The sequence below is a fragment of the Rhodamnia argentea genome, chromosome 6, assembly GCF_020921035.1.
Source record: "Rhodamnia argentea isolate NSW1041297 chromosome 6, ASM2092103v1, whole genome shotgun sequence".
Lineage (NCBI taxonomy): Eukaryota > Viridiplantae > Streptophyta > Magnoliopsida > Myrtales > Myrtaceae > Rhodamnia > Rhodamnia argentea.
In genome coordinates this window covers 5,807,701-5,827,275 of record NC_063155.1, presented here as the reverse complement: position 1 = coordinate 5,827,275, position 19,575 = coordinate 5,807,701, and the positions used below count along the sequence as shown (strand labels likewise).

General features: G+C 40.5%; 2 protein-coding genes and 2 long non-coding RNA genes across 5 annotated transcripts; 1 reads left to right on the top strand and 3 right to left on the bottom strand.

The window, feature by feature from the left end:
* Window positions 1–1,439: 1,439 nt before the first annotated feature.
* On the bottom strand, window positions 1,440–6,650 carry LOC115733177 (laccase-1). The gene is made up of 5 exons (XM_048280386.1): window positions 6,512–6,650; window positions 5,977–6,128; window positions 3,191–3,432; window positions 2,642–2,770; window positions 1,440–2,562 (listed from the first exon to the last, which is right to left on the bottom strand). The coding sequence occupies exons 1-5, from the start codon at window positions 6,623–6,625 to the stop codon at window positions 1,460–1,462; spliced, it is 1,740 nt and encodes a 579-aa protein (XP_048136343.1). The 5' UTR covers window positions 6,626–6,650; the 3' UTR covers window positions 1,440–1,459.
* On the top strand, window positions 5,438–13,234 carry LOC125315432. Its single transcript, XR_007198689.1, has 3 exons — window positions 5,438–5,448; window positions 9,452–9,454; window positions 13,098–13,234. It is a non-coding gene; the product is annotated as an uncharacterized LOC125315432 (long non-coding RNA).
* On the bottom strand, window positions 13,136–19,168 carry LOC115743378 (mitogen-activated protein kinase 9-like). Of its 2 annotated transcripts, XM_030678133.2 has the most exons (11): window positions 18,571–19,168; window positions 17,114–17,522; window positions 16,909–17,036; window positions 16,736–16,795; window positions 16,311–16,460; window positions 15,934–16,089; window positions 15,632–15,769; window positions 15,466–15,539; window positions 14,846–14,947; window positions 14,356–14,596; window positions 13,136–13,652 (listed from the first exon to the last, which is right to left on the bottom strand). In XM_030678133.2, the coding sequence occupies exons 1-11, from the start codon at window positions 18,874–18,876 to the stop codon at window positions 13,575–13,577; spliced, it is 1,842 nt and encodes a 613-aa protein (XP_030533993.1). In that variant the 5' UTR covers window positions 18,877–19,168; the 3' UTR covers window positions 13,136–13,574. The 2 variants fall into 2 exon arrangements, with proteins under 2 accessions (XP_030533993.1, XP_048136342.1); XM_048280385.1 differs by lacking the exon at window positions 14,846–14,947.
* On the bottom strand, window positions 13,879–14,349 carry LOC125315431. Its single transcript, XR_007198688.1, has 2 exons — window positions 14,060–14,349; window positions 13,879–13,996 (listed from the first exon to the last, which is right to left on the bottom strand). It is a non-coding gene; the product is annotated as an uncharacterized LOC125315431 (long non-coding RNA).
* Window positions 19,169–19,575: the final 407 nt, after the last annotated feature.

Below are 19,575 nucleotides of genomic sequence, written 5' to 3'. Positions count from 1 at the left end.
ATTTAAAATTATTTTTTATAAAATTTTTAAATCTAATTAATTTTTTTTATATTAAGGGACCTCAAATACGCATTTTTTTTCGAATTTTTATCTATTTTATTTTTTATTATAATTAAGTTTGTATTTTTTATTTCCTATTATGTTTTTTCAACTTTTATCCTTTTTTTAATTAAAGACTGGACCCAACCCTCCGCATCGCGAACTAAATCTCCATTTTTTTCTCCATTTTTCGAGCCGCACAAAAAATTTGTCGAGTCGGGTGAAAAAAAATCAATGTAGTTGAGTTGCAAGTCTTGTAAGCTTGTACGATGTGTAATTACAAGAGTGCAAAACTACAAGCGGTTACACAATGAGGAGCTTTTCTTTCATTTTTTTTTTTTTTTTGGTAATCAATCTAAAAGTCACAAGAAATAATAACAAACAAATGATTTAGACAAATTCCGTAAATGTAATACGAATTACTTTTCAAACAATATAAATGACTGCATACTCATGACAAATCGACAGACGAATTGGAAACGGAAATTTCGTTGTTTTTTTTTTTTTTGCTCCATAATCACTATTTGATTATTTTCTCTATTCTTTGCCATCAAATGTGATTATATAATTATTTGATTTAAATGACAAATTGGGAACAGAAATTTTGTGCAGCTACCAAACGCGTTTCTGTTCCAGGAACAAAAATTTTAAACAGTTACCAAACGCATGTTGATTCTCAAAAAATCATTCGGGGAACGGAATCAAAAAAGTGATTTTGATCAGAATCATTTTTTGGGAACAGAATCACCGCCAAACAGAATCTAAGTGTTGCAAAACCATTACTTGAGCCACAAGAAAATCACAATTTGGATAGTAATACATAAATTATTATAAGGATAATCGTCTTCTACATAACAAGACTTAAACAAACCCAATCACTAACTCCTTGTTGTTCCAATTGATTTTCTGCCATTATCACCAATTGACCGATCCGTCGGGTAAAAAAAAAACATAAAAAAAGGATATTAGGTAAATGATATAAATGATCCCTAAATGTGTAACTTTAAATTTGCTCCATATGGTCCCGAACCTTTAATGTATAATGTCGTCCATGAACTTTTAACTCATTCAATATTGTCTCTAGACTTTTGATACATGTTCAATTTAATTCTTAGATCGTATGAAAATATTCAATGTTGTCCTTCTATTAATTCAAGTTCGGAGACAACATTAAACATTTTCATAAAGTCCATGAGCTAAATTGAATATGTATCAAAAGCCCAGGACAACATTGAACAAATTAAAAGTTTATGGACGATATTGCACATTGGCTTAAAGTTTAGTGACCACATGAAACAAATTTGAAGTTTGAGGATCACATTACATATTGGGTTAAAGTTTGAAGATCATTTATGTCATTATTCCAAGATAGTGAGTATCGATTGGAATAATGGCTTTTGCAAGGGCATTCTCAAGACCCTCAACATGAGGGAAGATCATCAGGTGGAGGCAGCAAGCTTTGAGTGGCCCCAGGCCCATTAGGAACAACGAATGCCATGGCAAGGCCCCATGAAGTGTGCTGCTCAAGATGGCAATGTATGAACCAAGCCCCCGGGTTATCCGCCTTGAAGCGGATCGCGGACCATCCCCCGATGGGGACCGCCACCGTGTTCCTCTCCGGCGGATCCACGAGGTTATAGCCCATGGGGTCAACCTTGGCGTCATAGTTCCCGAACCCTTGCCCCACGATGAAGAAGTTGTGGCCGTGGACGTGGATCGGATGGTTCTCAGGGTTAAGGAAGCTCGTGTCCTGGAGCACGATCTCCAAGTTGGTGCCGAACGGCACCGCCAGGAGCTTGTTCCCGAACTCGGTATTCATGTTCTCCGCAACGGGGTCTACTCCAGTAAAATTGAACGCCTTTGGGGGCTGCTCCGGAAAGCGCGAGGCCAACATCTGGCTCGAGGTGAAGCTCTTGTAGTGCCCCTCGAGGATCGACATTAGCGGGCGGACGAAGGACTGGTTGTTCATTGAGGCGTAAAACCGCTTCCCGGCGTAGCCCTTGCAAGTTCGGTTTGGCGGGCAATCCTGAAGGTTGAGGCTAATGGTTGTGATCACTCTCTTGTCAATCGCCTTGGGGACCCTGCATGGGTACTGAGGTGTTGCAAGGCTCCTGAGCTTGCCCAAGAACTTGGTGGCAAAGGGTGTGTCGGTCATTTTGGGAAGATTAGGGACCACAACACTGGGTTTAGTGTTCTTGTTACCTGATTTACGGCCTTTGTATTGTAGAAAGCCCACTGTTGTGGTATTGTCGGCGGGGAAACTAGAGGTGAGGTATGGAGTGGCTGCCATGGGGAACATTCCCGAGGGGTCGGGTGCTTGGTTCGCCGTGATCAGGACGTTCGTGGTCTGCCCAGGAGCGATCATTATGGCCGGGGTCAAGAAGGGCTTTGTGTAGACCGCATCGACCTCGACCACCCTCAGCGTGTGGTTGGCCACTGCGAAGAAGAGCTCGTTGCTGATCGCAGCGTTGATGATCCGGAGCATGTACGTCTTGCCCGGCTCCACGGCCTGGACAAACGTATCTGCAGAGTAGCAAGCAGCTGGAGATAATTGAAGTTTTTTCAGAAGCATTTGATTATTAAGGCATTAGTCCTATGGCACCTTTGGCGGAGCAAGGATAGAGAGGGCCTGGAAGGCCATTGATGGTGTAAGCATCCGAGGAATTAGGGCCACCACCAAGCAACATCATTTCACTTTCCACCGCATCAACATCCCCATTCCACCATTCACCTATGGTTTGGGTCAAACATGATGCGGGTCAAAGTTCTTGAACATAGAAGTAGACCTGACAGATACTGTCATATGCACTTTGTGCAAAAGTAGAGATGTGGGCTCAACAATTGATGTCTCATATTAACAATTGATGTCTCATGTTAAGATTTACTTCAACAATCTACCGAACATGACTAATTAATTGATATGACATCTTAATAACGGTTCTCACAAATTTGATATCGAACATATTGGATGGCATCAAGCATGAAAGGAGTTTGAATTTCAATTTCTCTTACGTAGTACAAAATAACTTACATAAAGATATGTAACTACACATGATCATTTGAAGCATATCGAATTGAGATGGACGATAGAAAACTCAACGTGTTCGAACACATCTAAAGGATATTATATAATGAGATAGCGACGAATTACCGAAAATGATAGGGATTTCAGCTTGAATCTTGGGTGAGAATGGGTAGGGCACGCGGGGGTAGATGATGAAGGCGCCATGAACGGAAGCTCTTTGCCAGGAAAAATGGGCGTGCCACAAAAGAGTGCCTCTTTGGTCCACCACATTGAACTTGTAAGTGTAGGTGTGCCCTCCTCTTATGGGGCACTGGGTAATGTAGGCCGGTCCGTCCGCCCATGCCGTCCTCAATTGCCTTATTCCATGCCTATGCCCAAGACATCATTTAACATTCATAAGCTTTTCAAAATGAACAAGAACAAAAGGGCTTCTGAATAAGTGAAATTGCAGCTGAATTCCGCTGACGAGAGTTGACTAGCTTTACTGTGAAAAATGAAAAGATTTTTGTTCGTTGACCACAGAACTATCAAAATCCGACCATAATTTATGTACCTACTAAAGTCTGTTCAAGCAACATCAAGGTTCATGTTAACGGAATTAGGAATTTTCTGAAGCCACCTTCTTTGGGCACTTTTCCTTAATAGGACAAGAACTTATCCGAGACCCTTTTGGCTTTTGGTTCAAAAAGAAGGTAAGAGCCGGCCCCAATTGAAATTCACACATCTATAGTTGATCATTTCTTCAATCAATTTTGATTGATTTTAACTGGGATTTTGCAGTTGGAAGAAGATCTATCGACAAAGGAAGAGCCGGAGACTCGTGTCAGCGTTGGTGATCCAAGACCAAATCCCTTTGCACGGAAGGGGATCTAAGTTGAGCACCTCATCAAACAAGCCAACCGTGCGCATTTCTCTTGTTGGGTGGTCTTAGACATCTCTCGTCCAAAAACTAGCTCATAGGATGGGATTTTCTCTCACATTTATAAATCGACCACCAGCCCCTTTCACAACCGATGTGGGATAACCCCAACAATCTCTCCCTCGCACATCGGGCCCGAGTCAGAGCCCCAACAACCTATGTCTCTCCTCTCTTGTGATTGTTGAGTCTAGATTTCTTGGCAACTTGAGCTCTGATACAAGTATTGAATGGTCTTGAGCCTCTCCGATTCCCAAAGCTAACTCGAAGGATAAAGTTTTTCCTCACACTTGTAAATAGATAACCAGCACCTTTCACAACCAATGTCGAACAACCCCGACACCTCTCAGCCTAAGCTTGGTGGTTCGATCCGCAGGCCTAATTCGCTTAAAAAACATCAACTTTATGTTCAATCACAATAGCTAGGACTATTTTTTGTCTAAAAAATTACCAACTTCCGCTATAGTTCCACATCCGCCACACATCTAAAACTTGCCACTGATTACTCAAAAACTATCAACATTAGGGTCGGTCAAAGATTAATTATCAAAACCTATGTCTTGGTGCTATAGGTTCACAGAATCTATGTCTTCATGAATACCCTTACCTTCTTATGGAACAATAGTATCCTCCTAAAGTTTATAATTTTGAAAAAAGTAGTTGCGTTTTTTGACACAATGAAGATTTGGAACTATAGTAAAAGTTTTTTATTTTTTGGGACAAACAAAAAGTTTAAGGCATAATTCAAATTGGATTTAAAGTTGGGATTTCTTTAAAAGAATTCAGCCCTAATCTAGAGCTTAAGTTCTAGGGAAGCTAGTCAAGCCCAAATTCTACAAGAAGATCGATTGCTCGGTTAATTATCATAATCTTTTTTTTTTTTTTTTTGTGACATAGGGAACCCCTGCACGGCCGACAGCCGAGAGGTAAACCTTGGGGGCAACACATGCTAGTCACCGCACACATGCCACCGAGTAAGTCACCCCGCGACACTCGGGATTCAAACACTCGACCTTTTGCGAGAAGAAAAGTGCGCGCTCCAGCGGCGCCACCCAGGTGGGTGGTAATTTTCTACTCTCTTTTTTACAAAATTATCAACATTTTTCTGATGTGGCGCTTGGAGGGCATCAAATCAGCACCACGTGTATCAAAAGTAATTAAAAAGCTACATTAGTATTTTTCGTCAGCCGCGGAGATAATAGAGAAACTTAATTGCACCAATTTAATGTGATGTAGAACTTGATTGTACTTTTTAAAAATTTTAGGACTAAATTACACTTTCGCGACAAGTTTCAAAACTTCTACTGCACTTATTCCTGAAAACAATTAATAGAGGAGATGCCGACAATTCCTAAATTGTGTTTATGCGCATCCATGAACTTAATGACCTCAAATTGCATCGCTCTCTCTTGAATCCTTCTAATTCATAAGCACATAAAAAAAAAAAAAGGGATAACATGCATGTGGTGTGCTGGTGTTTCTTTGTTCATGTTATCTATGACATTTACAAATGTCTCCCCATATATAAATTTAAGTTTTCTTTCTCTTGCATCAATTTATTCATTTCATAAAACAGTCGCAATAGCTTTTCATTGTATTGTTTTTGTCCCCAATTTACCACTTATTTTTTCATTCTTTTGCATATCTAGTGTGTGTAAAGGAGAACTTGCGTGCTAGAAAATCGATATCTTCGTGCGGTTAGATATATTTAAGATATTTCTCTTGATTTTCTCTACCACTCGTGATGGTGCATATATCTAGGATATTCTCTATATCTCCTTTGATTATGCATATTATTTATCAATATGTTATACTAGATAGTCATAGAATAGAACCGATAAATATGTCACGTAGTCTTTATTAAATGCAGAGAGAGAGAGAGAGAGAGAGAGATAAATAATGAGTAAGGGAAAAGTGCATAGAGAGGAAACTAATGAGCATTCCAACATAGCAAAAACCAATTGAAAATGTGTGCAAGCATGCTTTAATATCTTACCAGTGGATCGTGGTGTTCTTGGCAATGCGATTGGTGACTTCAACTTCGACGCGGTCGCCTTCGTGGACGGCGATCGTCGGCCCCGGGTATTCACCGTTCACCGTCAGAAGCGACTTCGTGTGGCACAATCGAGTCACTTGTTTCCACTCCACCTAAATTGCATGTACATTTTGGAAATGGCAGTGCACGAGTTTCAAGCTCTTCACATTATTTTCTCTCCTTTCTGGTATATGTAACAACATGTAGGCTCCGTTTGTTTCACCGAAAATTTGGAAATAATCCCTTATGTGACTTACAAAAGTAAATGAACAAAAACATTCTCATCATCCACGAAAATGTTTAAACATAAATTATCGGTAACGAGAACATTTTTCATTGGTTGATTATTTCAAGCGATACGAGCAATCATTTGTAGGAAAATATTTTTCAAATTATTTATTTTCCGCAAAACAAATAGAGCATAGTGTAGGATAGAATGGCTAGTTAAGTAGTGAACGCGTTCGGACACACATATAAAGAGAGAGAGAGCGCTTACATTGAAATGAAAACGTTTTGTGGCTGGTGAGGAAGAGGAAGCTATAATAACATTGCAAGTGAGGATCAGAACTAAAACCAACAGAATCATGCAATGCTGGTTGGTACTCTCCATTGCAACTCAGCTTCAAACTCTCTCTCTCTCTCTCTCTCTCTCTCTAAGTTGATGGACTATGGTTACTGTGCTACAAAAGCTCCATGCACGACCCCACGTTATATATAGAGGGAGATTCTCTCTCTCTCTCTCTCTCTCTCTCTCTCTCTCTCTCTCTCTCTGATACTAAGTAAAACCCAAAATCGACACGAGGCACACTCTGTTTAAAGTACACAGAACAAAAAGAACACAGAGACGACCAATCCCATTCAACTTCCAAGCTTTGGTAATTGGTCCGGAGTTGTCCAAAGTTCAAAATTCGTATATTGGCCTTTCTTGTCTCTTCCTTTTCACCCATTAACTTAATTCATGTAGCCCCATTCAGATTCCCAGCTACGGAGGGAAAAGGCCAAGGTATATGCGAGGTGGGGTTGGTGGTAGGTGTGATCCTAAGTCAAGACAAAGTTGGACTAAACCAGAATCTTTGCTTCTCACAGAGGCTAGAGAAAGAGAGTGCTATGTTCTTATCTACCAACCCTAGAAAACACGAAATGGAAAACCAAACGTGATTATTTTAAAGAAATGATTTTGTGACTAATGTGAAATTGACAGTTTATTCTGTGGCACATAAAAAAAAATTAGTCCACTCTTTCAAGAATTTATGAATCACAACATTCTGTTAATCTCACAATCCAAAAACGGTTGTGCTAACATTGCCCTTACTTCTATGGTGGTCAGTTCATAAGTTTTTTCATAACATGGTAGAAAATTGTACATGACCAACAATGGTGCTCATGGCCATTTGCTACGTCGGATAGGATTTGAGTGGAAGTTGGCAAGGTGCATCATAGATTCCATAAGAGAAAATCTGAACTATGAAGATTCAAACCACAGGCTCCCTTTAATGATAAGGGCAAGGGGTCAATGTACATCCCACCCACATCATACTCAGCCCTTAGTTGGTGGTTCCCGAATACACAGGCCCGAGGAGTGCCCAGCTAAGAGGATCCTGTCTTTCACGGGTCATTCCTCTTGTCCGACTAATTGTGACTATGACCGAGAGTAGAGAGTTCAGACAGTGATAATCGGGGCTTCTTCCTCGAGTCCTGTCATGATTGCGCAATTATCAAAAAATTCATAAACCAATTGCATTCATACCAATTCAATCCACATCCTCGCCTAATATGGGGGAGTGAGGCCTTCGCCCAAACCAAGCGAGGGCCGCAATGCCCTTGCTTGGTTTGGGCGACGGCCAAACTAAGAGTTGGGAAAAAAAGCTAAAGAAAAGACAAGAAAAACCAATCATAAAAACTCAAGTATTTATTAAAATATTAATTAAAAAATTTTACGTAATCAACCAAATTTGACTGGATGGATTGAATTAACACAAAAATAAAATGTTTAGCATTGAATTGGCAGAAAAAGATTAGAACTGAATTGGTATAATTACAATAAGATTAGGATTTTTATGATAATTTTCCATGAAAAAATTCCTAGAAAGAATTCAGCCAATTCCCGATATAAGGAATTATTTTTATGAGATTCAAACCTCGGTTTCTCGATTCTAGTTGCAGACCAACTTACCCAATAATCAGCCCAAGGAGTATCCCGTACGACCTCGAAGTTTGCAGAGCGGGATCGCAAACTAACAGCGCCTCGGCCACAAGGATCTTCCCAAATCTTAGGTCGTTTTTTTTTTTTTTTTTGGTAAGAGCTTGGGGTAATTTTTTTTTTTTTTCCGTCAGATAGAGATTGAGGTAATATACGAGGTGTGAATGGTGGGAATGTGACTATGAATTTAAATAACAAGACTAAGGTCGCCACCGATCAATTCAGATAAAAATAAGTCAGATTGGACACCTACGTGCCCAAATAGTGATGAAAAAGCCAACTGCCTAGGTGCACATGTCACGGGTTAGCAGATTCTTGGTTGCAGAATAGCCCGTGCGGCGCCCGGCGAGTCGAGCACGCAGCCCAGCCTTCCTTCTCATGTTGTTTCATTGAACAATTAGGCGAAAAATTTTCCCCGTATCAAATCATACCACGCCCAGTTTAGTTTTGGCATCCATGAGACGAGCAAAATATTTTAGGCACCACAACTAGTTTCGGCCTGCCATAACCTCATCGGGAGAGCGACATCAGCTCCCGATCGGTTTATACACGAAAGGCCAATCCCGCCTTTAAAGCTCCTTAGAGATATAATTTTTCTGTACTAGAACTCCTAGCACAAACCACCATGACGCCACTCCCATGGATCCAATTGTATCTTCCCTTCTACATCGCTCACTCACCATAATGACATCAACAAGCTTCACTCATAAAGGTCTATGAGTGTAGGAGGACTTGGTACATGATACCTTCGGTCCAACTCATCGTACATTTGTACGGATGGGGACATAGAACATTCGGTCCGTGTCATTTTCCCCCACTCAATCCGCAACATCCTTGTTGCGGCTTGCATTGTCGCTTCCCCGCGTTTTTGCACCATCAATACGGTTATGGGATCTTACATGGATGGCGGCACTCACCCAATAGAACAACTTCTCTCCATCGGTAGCCTTTTCCAGATCAAAGGCCGTTCGGCATCTTTGCTCACTTGCACTTATCAAGTGTGGCACTTTTGGCCAACTGTGCTTTTTGACAACACCCTCTTTCATCTATGAAGTACTTCTTGCTCCCAGCCGGCCAATGGAGGTTTTACCCCTTGTTCGAAACGTGGTAGCGGACCCATTTTGAGATTCGTCAAATTGATCAAGGAACATTATCCAATTTCGGTGAGGAATCGAATTCTTAACTATGCCCCCCATTGGCATCCCGAAGCACGTCGAGAGTTGCACTTTGTCCGAGCCTGTTTTGATCCGGCGATTCACTCTTCACACTCGTAGGACCCGGTACAACATGGGTTTTCATTACTCACCCACCTACTATAGGGACCCCGCTCCGATGCCATTTTGTCGGGCCGGCAGATTCTTGGCTGCAAAATAGCCCATGCGACGCCTAGTGAATCGAGCACACCAGGACAACCTTCCTTCTCATTTTGTCTCATAGAATAGTTAGGCAAATAACTTTCTCATATCGAATCGTACCAGCCCTAGCTTAGCTCCAACATCGAATTCATCGAGCGAGACCGGCAGAACATTTTAGGCATCACAACTAGTTTCGTCTTATCATGGTCTCATCAAAAGAGCAGCATCAGCTCTCAACCGGTTTGTACACATGAGGCCAATCCCGCTTTCAGAGCTCCCTAGAAATATATTCTTTCTATCCTAGAACTCCTAGCACAAACCGACATGATGCCACTTCCACGGACTTAATTGCATCTTTCCCTCTGCATTGCTCACTCATCATGGAGACACCAACAAGCTTCACTCACAAAGGTGTACGAGTGCGGGTGGACTTGGTACACGAGACTTCCAATTCGATGCATCGTACATTTGTGCGGATTAGGACACGGAACACCATGTCCATGTCACATGCGCATAGGAACTGGTCAAACGAAAACCTAAGATTCTTAGGTTACAGGTTTCAATCACCAATGAATCTGGTAGGACAACGACATGTTTTAAGACTAAAAATTTCATTCCGGCAGTACGACCGGATATAAACATCCATGATTTCTAACATGATTTTGGCAGCATAAGGACATACTCTATGACTAGAGATTTCATTTCGGTATTACGACAGCCTAAGAGCATGTCTTTTAAGACTACTCAAACGGGTGACATGACAACGTATTTTTCAAAGCTAAGACCCTCAATGCACTCCTATTTGAAATTTGAAGACGGGGATGTCGGGAATTCACCTTGAGAGCGCGAACCTCGGAAATGTTAGAATCGCAACCAGAACGATACTGCTTCTAAAGAGTGAGCCAGGGAGGGGACTCCAAATTAGCTGAAAATGGTGGACGCCGGCCTCCTCAAGTCGAGACGGGCGCCTTTCCCGGCTCGTGTTCGATTTGCTCGATTTCTACAGCGTAGAAAGTTTGTGTCGAAAGATTTTGAACGAGCACAATGTTGCCAAGGAAAAGTCGCCAAATCACGGACCAAAGGTTTTGGCTTATAGGCGGCCCTATGAATTGGACGTCGCTTCCGTGAGTTGACACGCTCAAAAATCATTATTTACAACAAAAAAAAGGTCATCAAAAACCTCAAATTATGTCTGTCATGACATATTTATAGGGAACTTTTTTTTTGACATCAAGAACCCCATGCTATGCCCAATGTGACATACTTACCTCAAATTTTTTCTTGTGACATCAAACATTTCAAGCTTGTATCCGTGTGACACGTTTACCGGAGGCTCCTTCAGACGATATTTCAGCCAAAACGACATCATGTTTATTTCACTTAAGCCACGTGAGTATCATGTCAATGCCATCTACCATCTGCCATCCATGTAGGCATATTTTTAACGGTGCTCGTTGATAGAATTTTGATAGAGGGTGATATGTTAAGTTAGGGAGTTTTGGTGTCTTAAAAAAGGGTTCATGATAAATATATCACAGTGAATATAGTTTGAAATTTTTGATAGTTTTTTCCCTTTACGAAAAGTTTGAAGTTTGAAAAGTTTACTCTATTTTAATGAGCAAAACCCTTTTATTATTGGCTAGTATTTCATCAGTCAAACCTTGTGTTTCATCGGTGGTTTCATTTCATAATCAGCACTGCTAGTGCGACGATTTATTTTTTAATTCACATTTGATGAGCTAAGTTGTTGTATAAGTTAGCTATTCTGTAAATTGAACATAAATGGATTTAAAATGGTGAAGGTTCACAACTTGCTCGACTTAACTCACATTTATTACTCTCCCTTTCTCCCACTTGCTTACTCCGTACTCTCACCTCAATTTTGGTATGAATTTTCCTAAATTGAGTTGAATATAAAAGTATTTTAACAAATATTGATCGGGTCATGAATGGATTACATATGAAGCGAGTCGGTTATGGGACACTAGATTTGTATTATATGGAAATGAGTCAATTTGACTAGGCAATCCGGCCCGACACACCCTTTTAACGGGTCTAGTTGCTCCAACAACAAAACAAAACAATCAGCATTGGTATAATTGGAAAAGAACCGAAATGAAACTCTCATGATTTTCCACCAACCCCTAAATCCATTAACTTATTTATTCCATTGTCGAGATAGATTTTCGTCCTTTTGCCTGCGCACGAGTATGTGCATCCCACGGGCTAATAGAGCTATGTCTTTTAGCAACACACAACTCGATAAGATGGAATTAGTCAAAGCACTGGCAACCACAGTGAAGATCACGTGCATTATCAATCAATCGTTTACCATACCACGTGCATTTTTTATTCCCAAAAATTGAACAAATAAATCACATGAATTTCCCGTGAAGATCAGAGGACAAAGATTCTGGTCAATGATTTAGTAATTAATAGGGATCGAATCGAGAAAATGACAGCGCCAAACGCTACCAACCCCGTCCAAAAAGAAAAAGGTAAATTGTAATAAATAAAAAAATCCTAAACTTGTTTATTGCGACACAAATACCATGGACTTTTTTTCGTGTCGTAAAAAACCAGAAACATATACCAGTGTGACGATGTAAGAATTTTTCTGATGTGAACTACATTAATTGAACTTGATAGTTAACGAAATTGGTCTATTAAGATAGTATACACAGATTTTTAATTAGTTTAATATGGGTATGTTTAGTATGGGCTAAGTTAGACCCAACTCGTGATAAGAGGGCCTGTGGTTGAAAACTCTATAGATAGGGCTCAAGTAGCTCTTCTAATCCTCTAATGCACAAATCATCTCACATAAAGGAAGAACGCATCTATTCGTGAGTGACGCTATCATTTGAGAATAGAAGGGAAGCATTTAAATTCCGAATCGTCACCGTTTCACATTAAGATCAATAGATTTCAAACCAAATGCGTCAATCCTCTGATCATGTATTGTGTTGTGTTTCCCATTCTAGTTATGGTGTTCTTGGAATGTGCCATTTTGATTGCTTTACGTGTATGTCGTCCATGTACAAGTTTTCAATAATTGTAATTAATTGTATTCAAGTAGTATTCGTGTTTTATATAATTTCGCAATTTTTAAGGTCATTCAATTTTTCAAGCACCACATCAGATTACCCTCGGTGGAATTTTGATTCTAACAGTTCTTGTGCACGGTATAGTACAAATTTCCTCTTTCAACCAGCCATACGGCTACCTATTATTTCCGCAAAAGGGAAGTTAACCATTGTCAATTCGGAAATTTCAACCTTTAGGAATATCGTCAAAGTTTCAAATAGTAAAGTTTTCTTCCATCAATTTAATTTTCTTAAAACAGTTGGCAACGGTCCACGTGATTTTACATGGTGTTGGAGTTTGAGGAAACTGAGTTCAAAATCTTTTCAATCTCCTATTGATACTATCAGGACTTACTAACGACTTCCACAAAGTGGCTTTGAAATGGAAGTAAAGGCAATGTTTGAACGACCCCGCTGTAAGATTCAGGCGAAATTTATGAGGTAAATTTGGGAAGAAAAGAACAAAGGCTATGCATAGATTCGACAGTAGAAAAGATACGTCGAGCGCAGCTAGTCTCATTTTCATACGTTAATAGCCAAAATCACCGGCTTTACGGGACGAGAACAGACTCTGTTGTTCTTTGTTTTCACCACAACACTGAATCACCTATCTTTTCAAACACAAAAAGTTTCTCTGCAGCATCAACTACTGTAATATAGGAAAGCAGAACTGTTCTGGGCTCAGTAGTCAATACGTTATACACCGATAACTGAGCAAGCATTGCCATCTAATACGAAAGAAGAGGCGTTACCATGACAATGCCCCGGTGTTGATGCTCTACAGCTTGAAATGAAGGAAGATCTGTCAATGCAGGTCATCGAGAAGCGCCCTTCCAGAGGATGTGTGGCGGGGAACTGGTGATGGACCGAGCACAATGGCCTCCTTTGTCAAGCACAAAGATTGGATAATAGAAGTGATCACGGACGAAGGGCCGCAACCTTTACAGACAAAGCATCAACGGCCTCATCATCAGCCTCTGCAGTTGGTTCCTCTTGCTGTCAAAACGGGGGCAAAAGGGGGGAGAAGGAATGGTAAGAGATGCTTTTAACACGAATTATAAAGTACGCTTGAATATTGGAAAATCAAAGATTTAGCGAAGACCACCCAAAAGGACAAGGGAAGCATCCGGTAAGTACATAAAACACTCTATTTACAGGGATTTCTCAGGTAATATAAGGGGAAGAAAAATCTTGACACATTGGAAAGCTGAGCTACTACGTGTTGAAGTGAAAAGAACCGCCTAGGGATGTCCGTTCTCCAGAAGAAAAAAATTATAGAACTGAATAATTCGAGCCAGAGACATATATGATATGCAACTACCATTTACATGCGGAAATAGCTGAGTTCCAGGAGACAAATGACCTTCCGAATGGAAGAATAAAAAGAAATGGCAGCTAAACACTTGCACAAATTCCAACCTACTCAAACATGCAGTCAAAAGTTAAATTAGGAACTACATCACGAGAATAAAGGATGATAGTTTACAAGAAAATAACACATCCAACGATGTTGGGTTGTCAAAATGTCCCAGAAAAACCCTTTATACAACTTTTACAAAGGCGTCTTAGATTTTGAAAATGCTTGAAACTTATCTCAGTCCACTAATTTAACAAAATCAGCTATAGCCATCAATAGGATTGTGTCCCCACAGTGTGATCAAACTCACATGAGCAACCGCAAGGTTAGATCTTAACTCACCTCAGCTTCTCTTCCCTTGACAACAACGCACTTGGAACCACTTATGCTAGAACTCTTCAACAAGCTTCGAGCACCGCAGTTTGTTGTGTAAGGGCCATTTTGTGCATCCCCATTTTCCGTGCCATTAGACTGATGCGTCCTCGGAGGGCTATGAAGAGTCGTAGCTATGGAATCTGAGCTCCGCTTTTCAATATCATTCTTCTGTCCAGCAGCTTCATCCTTAGGTTGGGAAACCCTCTCTCTGGAGGTGGGAAAAAGCAGAAGGTGAGTCAAATTCACTAAAAAACTAACAATCTATCCGCATCCACATTGTGGCGAAAATTACACAGCATATCATCCAAGAAGATAATAGGAGATAAGCTGAAAAGAATTGTAGAAAACTACTGCGTCCATATGCTAAGCTGAAGATAGGTGGGCAAGTAAACCTATGAACCTGATTATGCATCTCTCGAAATCAAAAGAAAAATACCCAATGTCACCATACACATACCTAGGCAAGGAAGCATGCTGCCTCTGTAGGGGAGTACTTCTCTCGCCTTTCCCAAAGTGCTCCTCAAGATGCGCAAACTGCCTCTTAAACCGATCAACACCACTAATGACAGAAGAAAGATACAACAAAGGATTAATGATTGCTAAAACACAGTATAACCGTAAGCAAAATTGCAATTATAAGGATTTGCACATTCCAACATACATGGCTTGCACATGTACACAAGACATGACATAAACAGAAATCGATCAAAATAAACCAGACTGTAAGAAACCAAATTAGGATTTGCACACTACAACATACAAGGCTTGTGCATGTACACGAGACATGACATAAACAGAAATTGATCAAAATAAACCAGACTGTAAGAAACCAAATTCAAGACACGATGCAAAGCAAACAACAGCAGATCCTCTCACATATGGTTTGGAATTAATATTACTCAATCTAAAGACATCCACAAACACGTCACCTACTACAGCAACCAAAAACTCCTCAATCCTTATCCCTGTACCTTCCCGAGCATCTCCACCCCACCCCAACACCCCCTCCCCCCACCCCCCAAAAACCAAAAAAAAAAAAATAATAATAATAATAGGAGAAAAAAAAAGAAGTCACACCTTGGGTACATAAAGCTCATTTGATCACCGCCACGAAGATATTCCTGGAGCATTTGAGGATGATACTCTAGAATCTGTATGCTTCGAATTCATGATAAATCACTGTTAAAAACAATGAAAAACAGCCACCAGAAAGTTGAACCGGTGCTCAGATTTCATAGCAAACCTCACGGTAAATTAACTCTCTGACATCGTCCTTTGTGAGTTTTCTCCTTTCAAACTCAAACTCCAGTTTCGAAATGGGATGAGTAGATAGTTCCCACTCCACATTCGCCAGTCCACAGAAATAAGGATCAGCCAGGGCCTGTATTTGGAGAACTAAAATGTCAATGAGGGCCCGATCAAGGAATAAAAGCAAAACATGCTAGCTGCTAATAGCTTTCAGATGTTTAACTGCATCAGCTCCATCATCAGAATTTAAGAGTGGATTCATCAATCAATTCACAAAGCCATTTAACTGTGCCTGACCTCTTCAGCGGTTGGACGATCTTTAGGATCAAACGCAATTAGACGCTCCAGCAATTGCAGGGCCAATGGATCTACGTTAGGAAATTTTTGTGAGAAAGGAACTGGTTGCTTCTTCCTCATACTACTGAGATACCTTCTTGCTTTTTCATTGCGAATCTGCCAATGTTACAGGACATAAATCATTAACTAAGGTAAAAGAAAGAAGCCTAATTGCTTCATTAGGTGATGTTAATCTGGTGGAGATTAACACATACAAAATTTGTGCTAAATTGATTAATTAAGCAGAATAGTTTGTGGAGACAAGATAAGGGTGAAGTTGACAGAAGAAAAAAATTTATAATCAGAAAATGCACCTATAACTTCTTTCTATTACTTACCCTTGCCATGGTCTCAGGTGGAGGAGTTCCAAGTAGATCAGTCATGAGATCCAGTTGGTGCACCACATTTTTACCCGGAAACAGGGGCTTTCGCGTGAGCATTTCCGCAAATATACATCCTATGCTCCATATATCAATCGCAGGGGTGTACTAGAAAGCAAGAAAACAGCTGAGAACTTGCAAGAAAGTCGAGAAGGTGATCAACAATTAATAGAATCCCATGCACCCAAGGCAACAGTAATGTGCCTAATCTTAATGTCACACATATGGAAGAGCATAATCCAACTAAACAGTGAAGAAGAAAAAATATATCAAGGTCAACAGACATATATACTTCTAATAATTAGCACGTCAAATCTACATTCTTAAACAGCTTTCCTAAAACAGAACCAGTTATAGACAATGCAAATATAACAGCAGCTTACCTTGGAGAAAAAGGAGCCACAGAGTTCAGGAGCTCTATACCATCGAGTAGCAACATAATCCTGCGCACAAATAAGAAATTTACCAGATAAGTACCTAAAGAAGGATCTTGTGAAGAACGAGATATCAAGACCTTAAGTAACACAAATTGTCTCAGTAGAGATGGACCACTTACTGTCCAGAATATAGCTGACGGGGCATCATTGAAAGATACTCGCGCAAGCCCAAAATCACAAATCTTCAATTTACAGTCAGCATTTGCAAGAATGTTTTTTGGTTTCAGATCACGATGAAATACATTGGCTGCAATATTAGGAAAGAAAGAAAAGGTAAGTTCATCTACAAGGAAGGAGTCAACCAACTCAACAAGGTAGACACACCTGAATGAATATACTTAAGACTGCGGAGGAGTTGGTACAAGAAATACTGGTAATGCTCCGGACTAAGATCATCATTTGCCTTAATTACTTGGTGAAGATCCGATTCCATCAGCTCAAAAACAACATAGATATCCTTGAATTCTCGCCGTGATGGAGGAAGCATTATATGTTTGATTTCCACAACATTAGAATGGCGAAGCAATCGGAGGAGCTTGATCTCTCTCAAAATCCGGGTGGCATCAGAAACATGCTCAAAGACATCATTGATTTTCTTAATGGCAACTTTTTCTCCAGTATGACTATCGATTGCAGAACCAACAACTCCATAACTTCCTTTCCCAATCACTTCTTGAACATGGTAACGGCTAGCCTCACCATACTCAGTAAAAAATTCAGTTTGGAGGGCTCCCTGCATTGAGATTATGCAACCATTAATCGTATAAAGAATGAAAGGACAAAATTTCCTCCCTTCTTCTCACACCATTATAAGGATTAGATTCTGCAGCAGTGTGCCTGATAAGACTGGTGATGGTACAAAATTAACAGTTCAAATACCACATACATACTATAATGCAATACCACATTGTCCTTAATGAACTCCAATAGCTCATAAACTTTACTTAATGAAAGACTAATGTAGATACATCAGATGAGAAAAGGGCCACTACCAAAAGGTAAGGTTGACTAACTACTTTCGCTATGAAAATCCTTTTAACTACGTATGACACTAACAGTAACATCAGTGGTGACACCATAGATATAGAACCAGTCAAGCATATTGAAGACTGTAAAAGTTGATCAGGATCGACAAGCAGCTTAGAGGGGTTAAAGCTAACAAATTAGTTAATGAAGAGAAATCACAAGTCTCCAGGTATTGAATGCCTCCAGATCTCTCTCAGAGAAAATACATGTCAAGAAGGACCCCCCTAAAATAGAAGTGCCATTATATCATCGCCCTTTAAACAATAATTAATCAAAGAAATATCTCGACCCCACTTCTCAGTTATAATGACAACAGGGTGTCTATAGGAATCTATAGTTCTTTCTCAGAAACTTCAACCCACTGAGATCCACATCATGAATTCTGAAAGACTTGGGCGAGACAAATCTACCAACGGATTTGAATCGAAAGCCAAGACTCCTTGGGAACTATCTCCTGCTCAATCAAAAGTCAACCAATAGGCGGATTCAAATAAAAAGTGATGATAAAATTCTTTTGAATGATCCTATTCGTACCCATTAAAGAAATATTCAAAGCGGCAATAAATCACACAGCTTTCGTCGTATTAAGACAACGCCCACCAGCCCAATCCATACTAAATCGGAAATAAACCCACTCCAATCCCATTTTCAAAAACTGACAAACAGAAAAAGATAAACCAGACCCACCAAGTAGAATCAGCAAATCGCCACAAGATACTTAATGGGATCGTCATTAATTAAAAGAGAAAGCTGACCTTCTTATGGGAAGCAACGGCCATGGGGCCGAAATCGAAGTGATTTCGCTTGGGCACTTTGATGGAGCTCAAGCCAGAGACGTCTAAATCTTCAACCACCGAAAGCCCTCGCCGTTCTTCCCCTTCTTCTTTTATTAGCGACGACCGCGCGCGTGATTCGCTCACGGAAACAACACTTGCTTCGCTAAAACTGCAATCTTTTTCACTGCCGTTGCTTTTTGGGTCGTGACTATCAGCGAGGGACGCGGATGAGCGACGTTGATGGAACCAGCGACGCACCCCGTCAACAAAACTTCCACTCGCCATATAAAATCTAAAACTAGAAAAAGGGAAAAAGAAGAAGAGAGAGAAAAACTACAACTTTGGACGGTAAAAGCTTGCTTGGTCACTGAGGCAGCCTGTAATTTGCACCATCGGCGACTCGGTCTCGGTTCTCTCTCGCCTCACCCTGTTTGCGCAATGTACACAATGTGGGTCGCTTCTCTCTCTCTCTCTCTCTCTCTCTCTCTCTCTCTCTCTTCTGTGCCCAGTCGCCGAGAAGTGCGGCGAGGAGAGAGCGAAGGTGACGAGGAAGCAGGTCGTGGAGATTAATAAAGGCGAGGCCTTTGCGGTTCGGTCCGAATCGGGCAGGTGAGCGGTTTTGGTGGGGGTTTGCTTGCTTTCGTATGCCGGTCAAGGATTCGGTTTCTGGCTGTCGCCATCACGGGATCAATCAAAGGTTCGCGCTTTATCATCTTCTGCGCCCCTGCGCTGTACTACAGCCGATACGCGCTTCCAGCTTTGCGGGGACTCCACACACGCCACTTTCTTTTTCGTAATTTTCTTTTAATCTCTGCGTTTGCGTAAAAGAGCTGCTAATCATGGTGATTAACGAAAAATTGAAATACCGTTTGTTTCTCCAAAAATAATAATCAGAAAAGGAATTTCATAAAAATAATCTCTTGTCTTACTTTAAATAATTAATCAATAAAATTTTCGATATCGACAAATATTACTTCTATATAT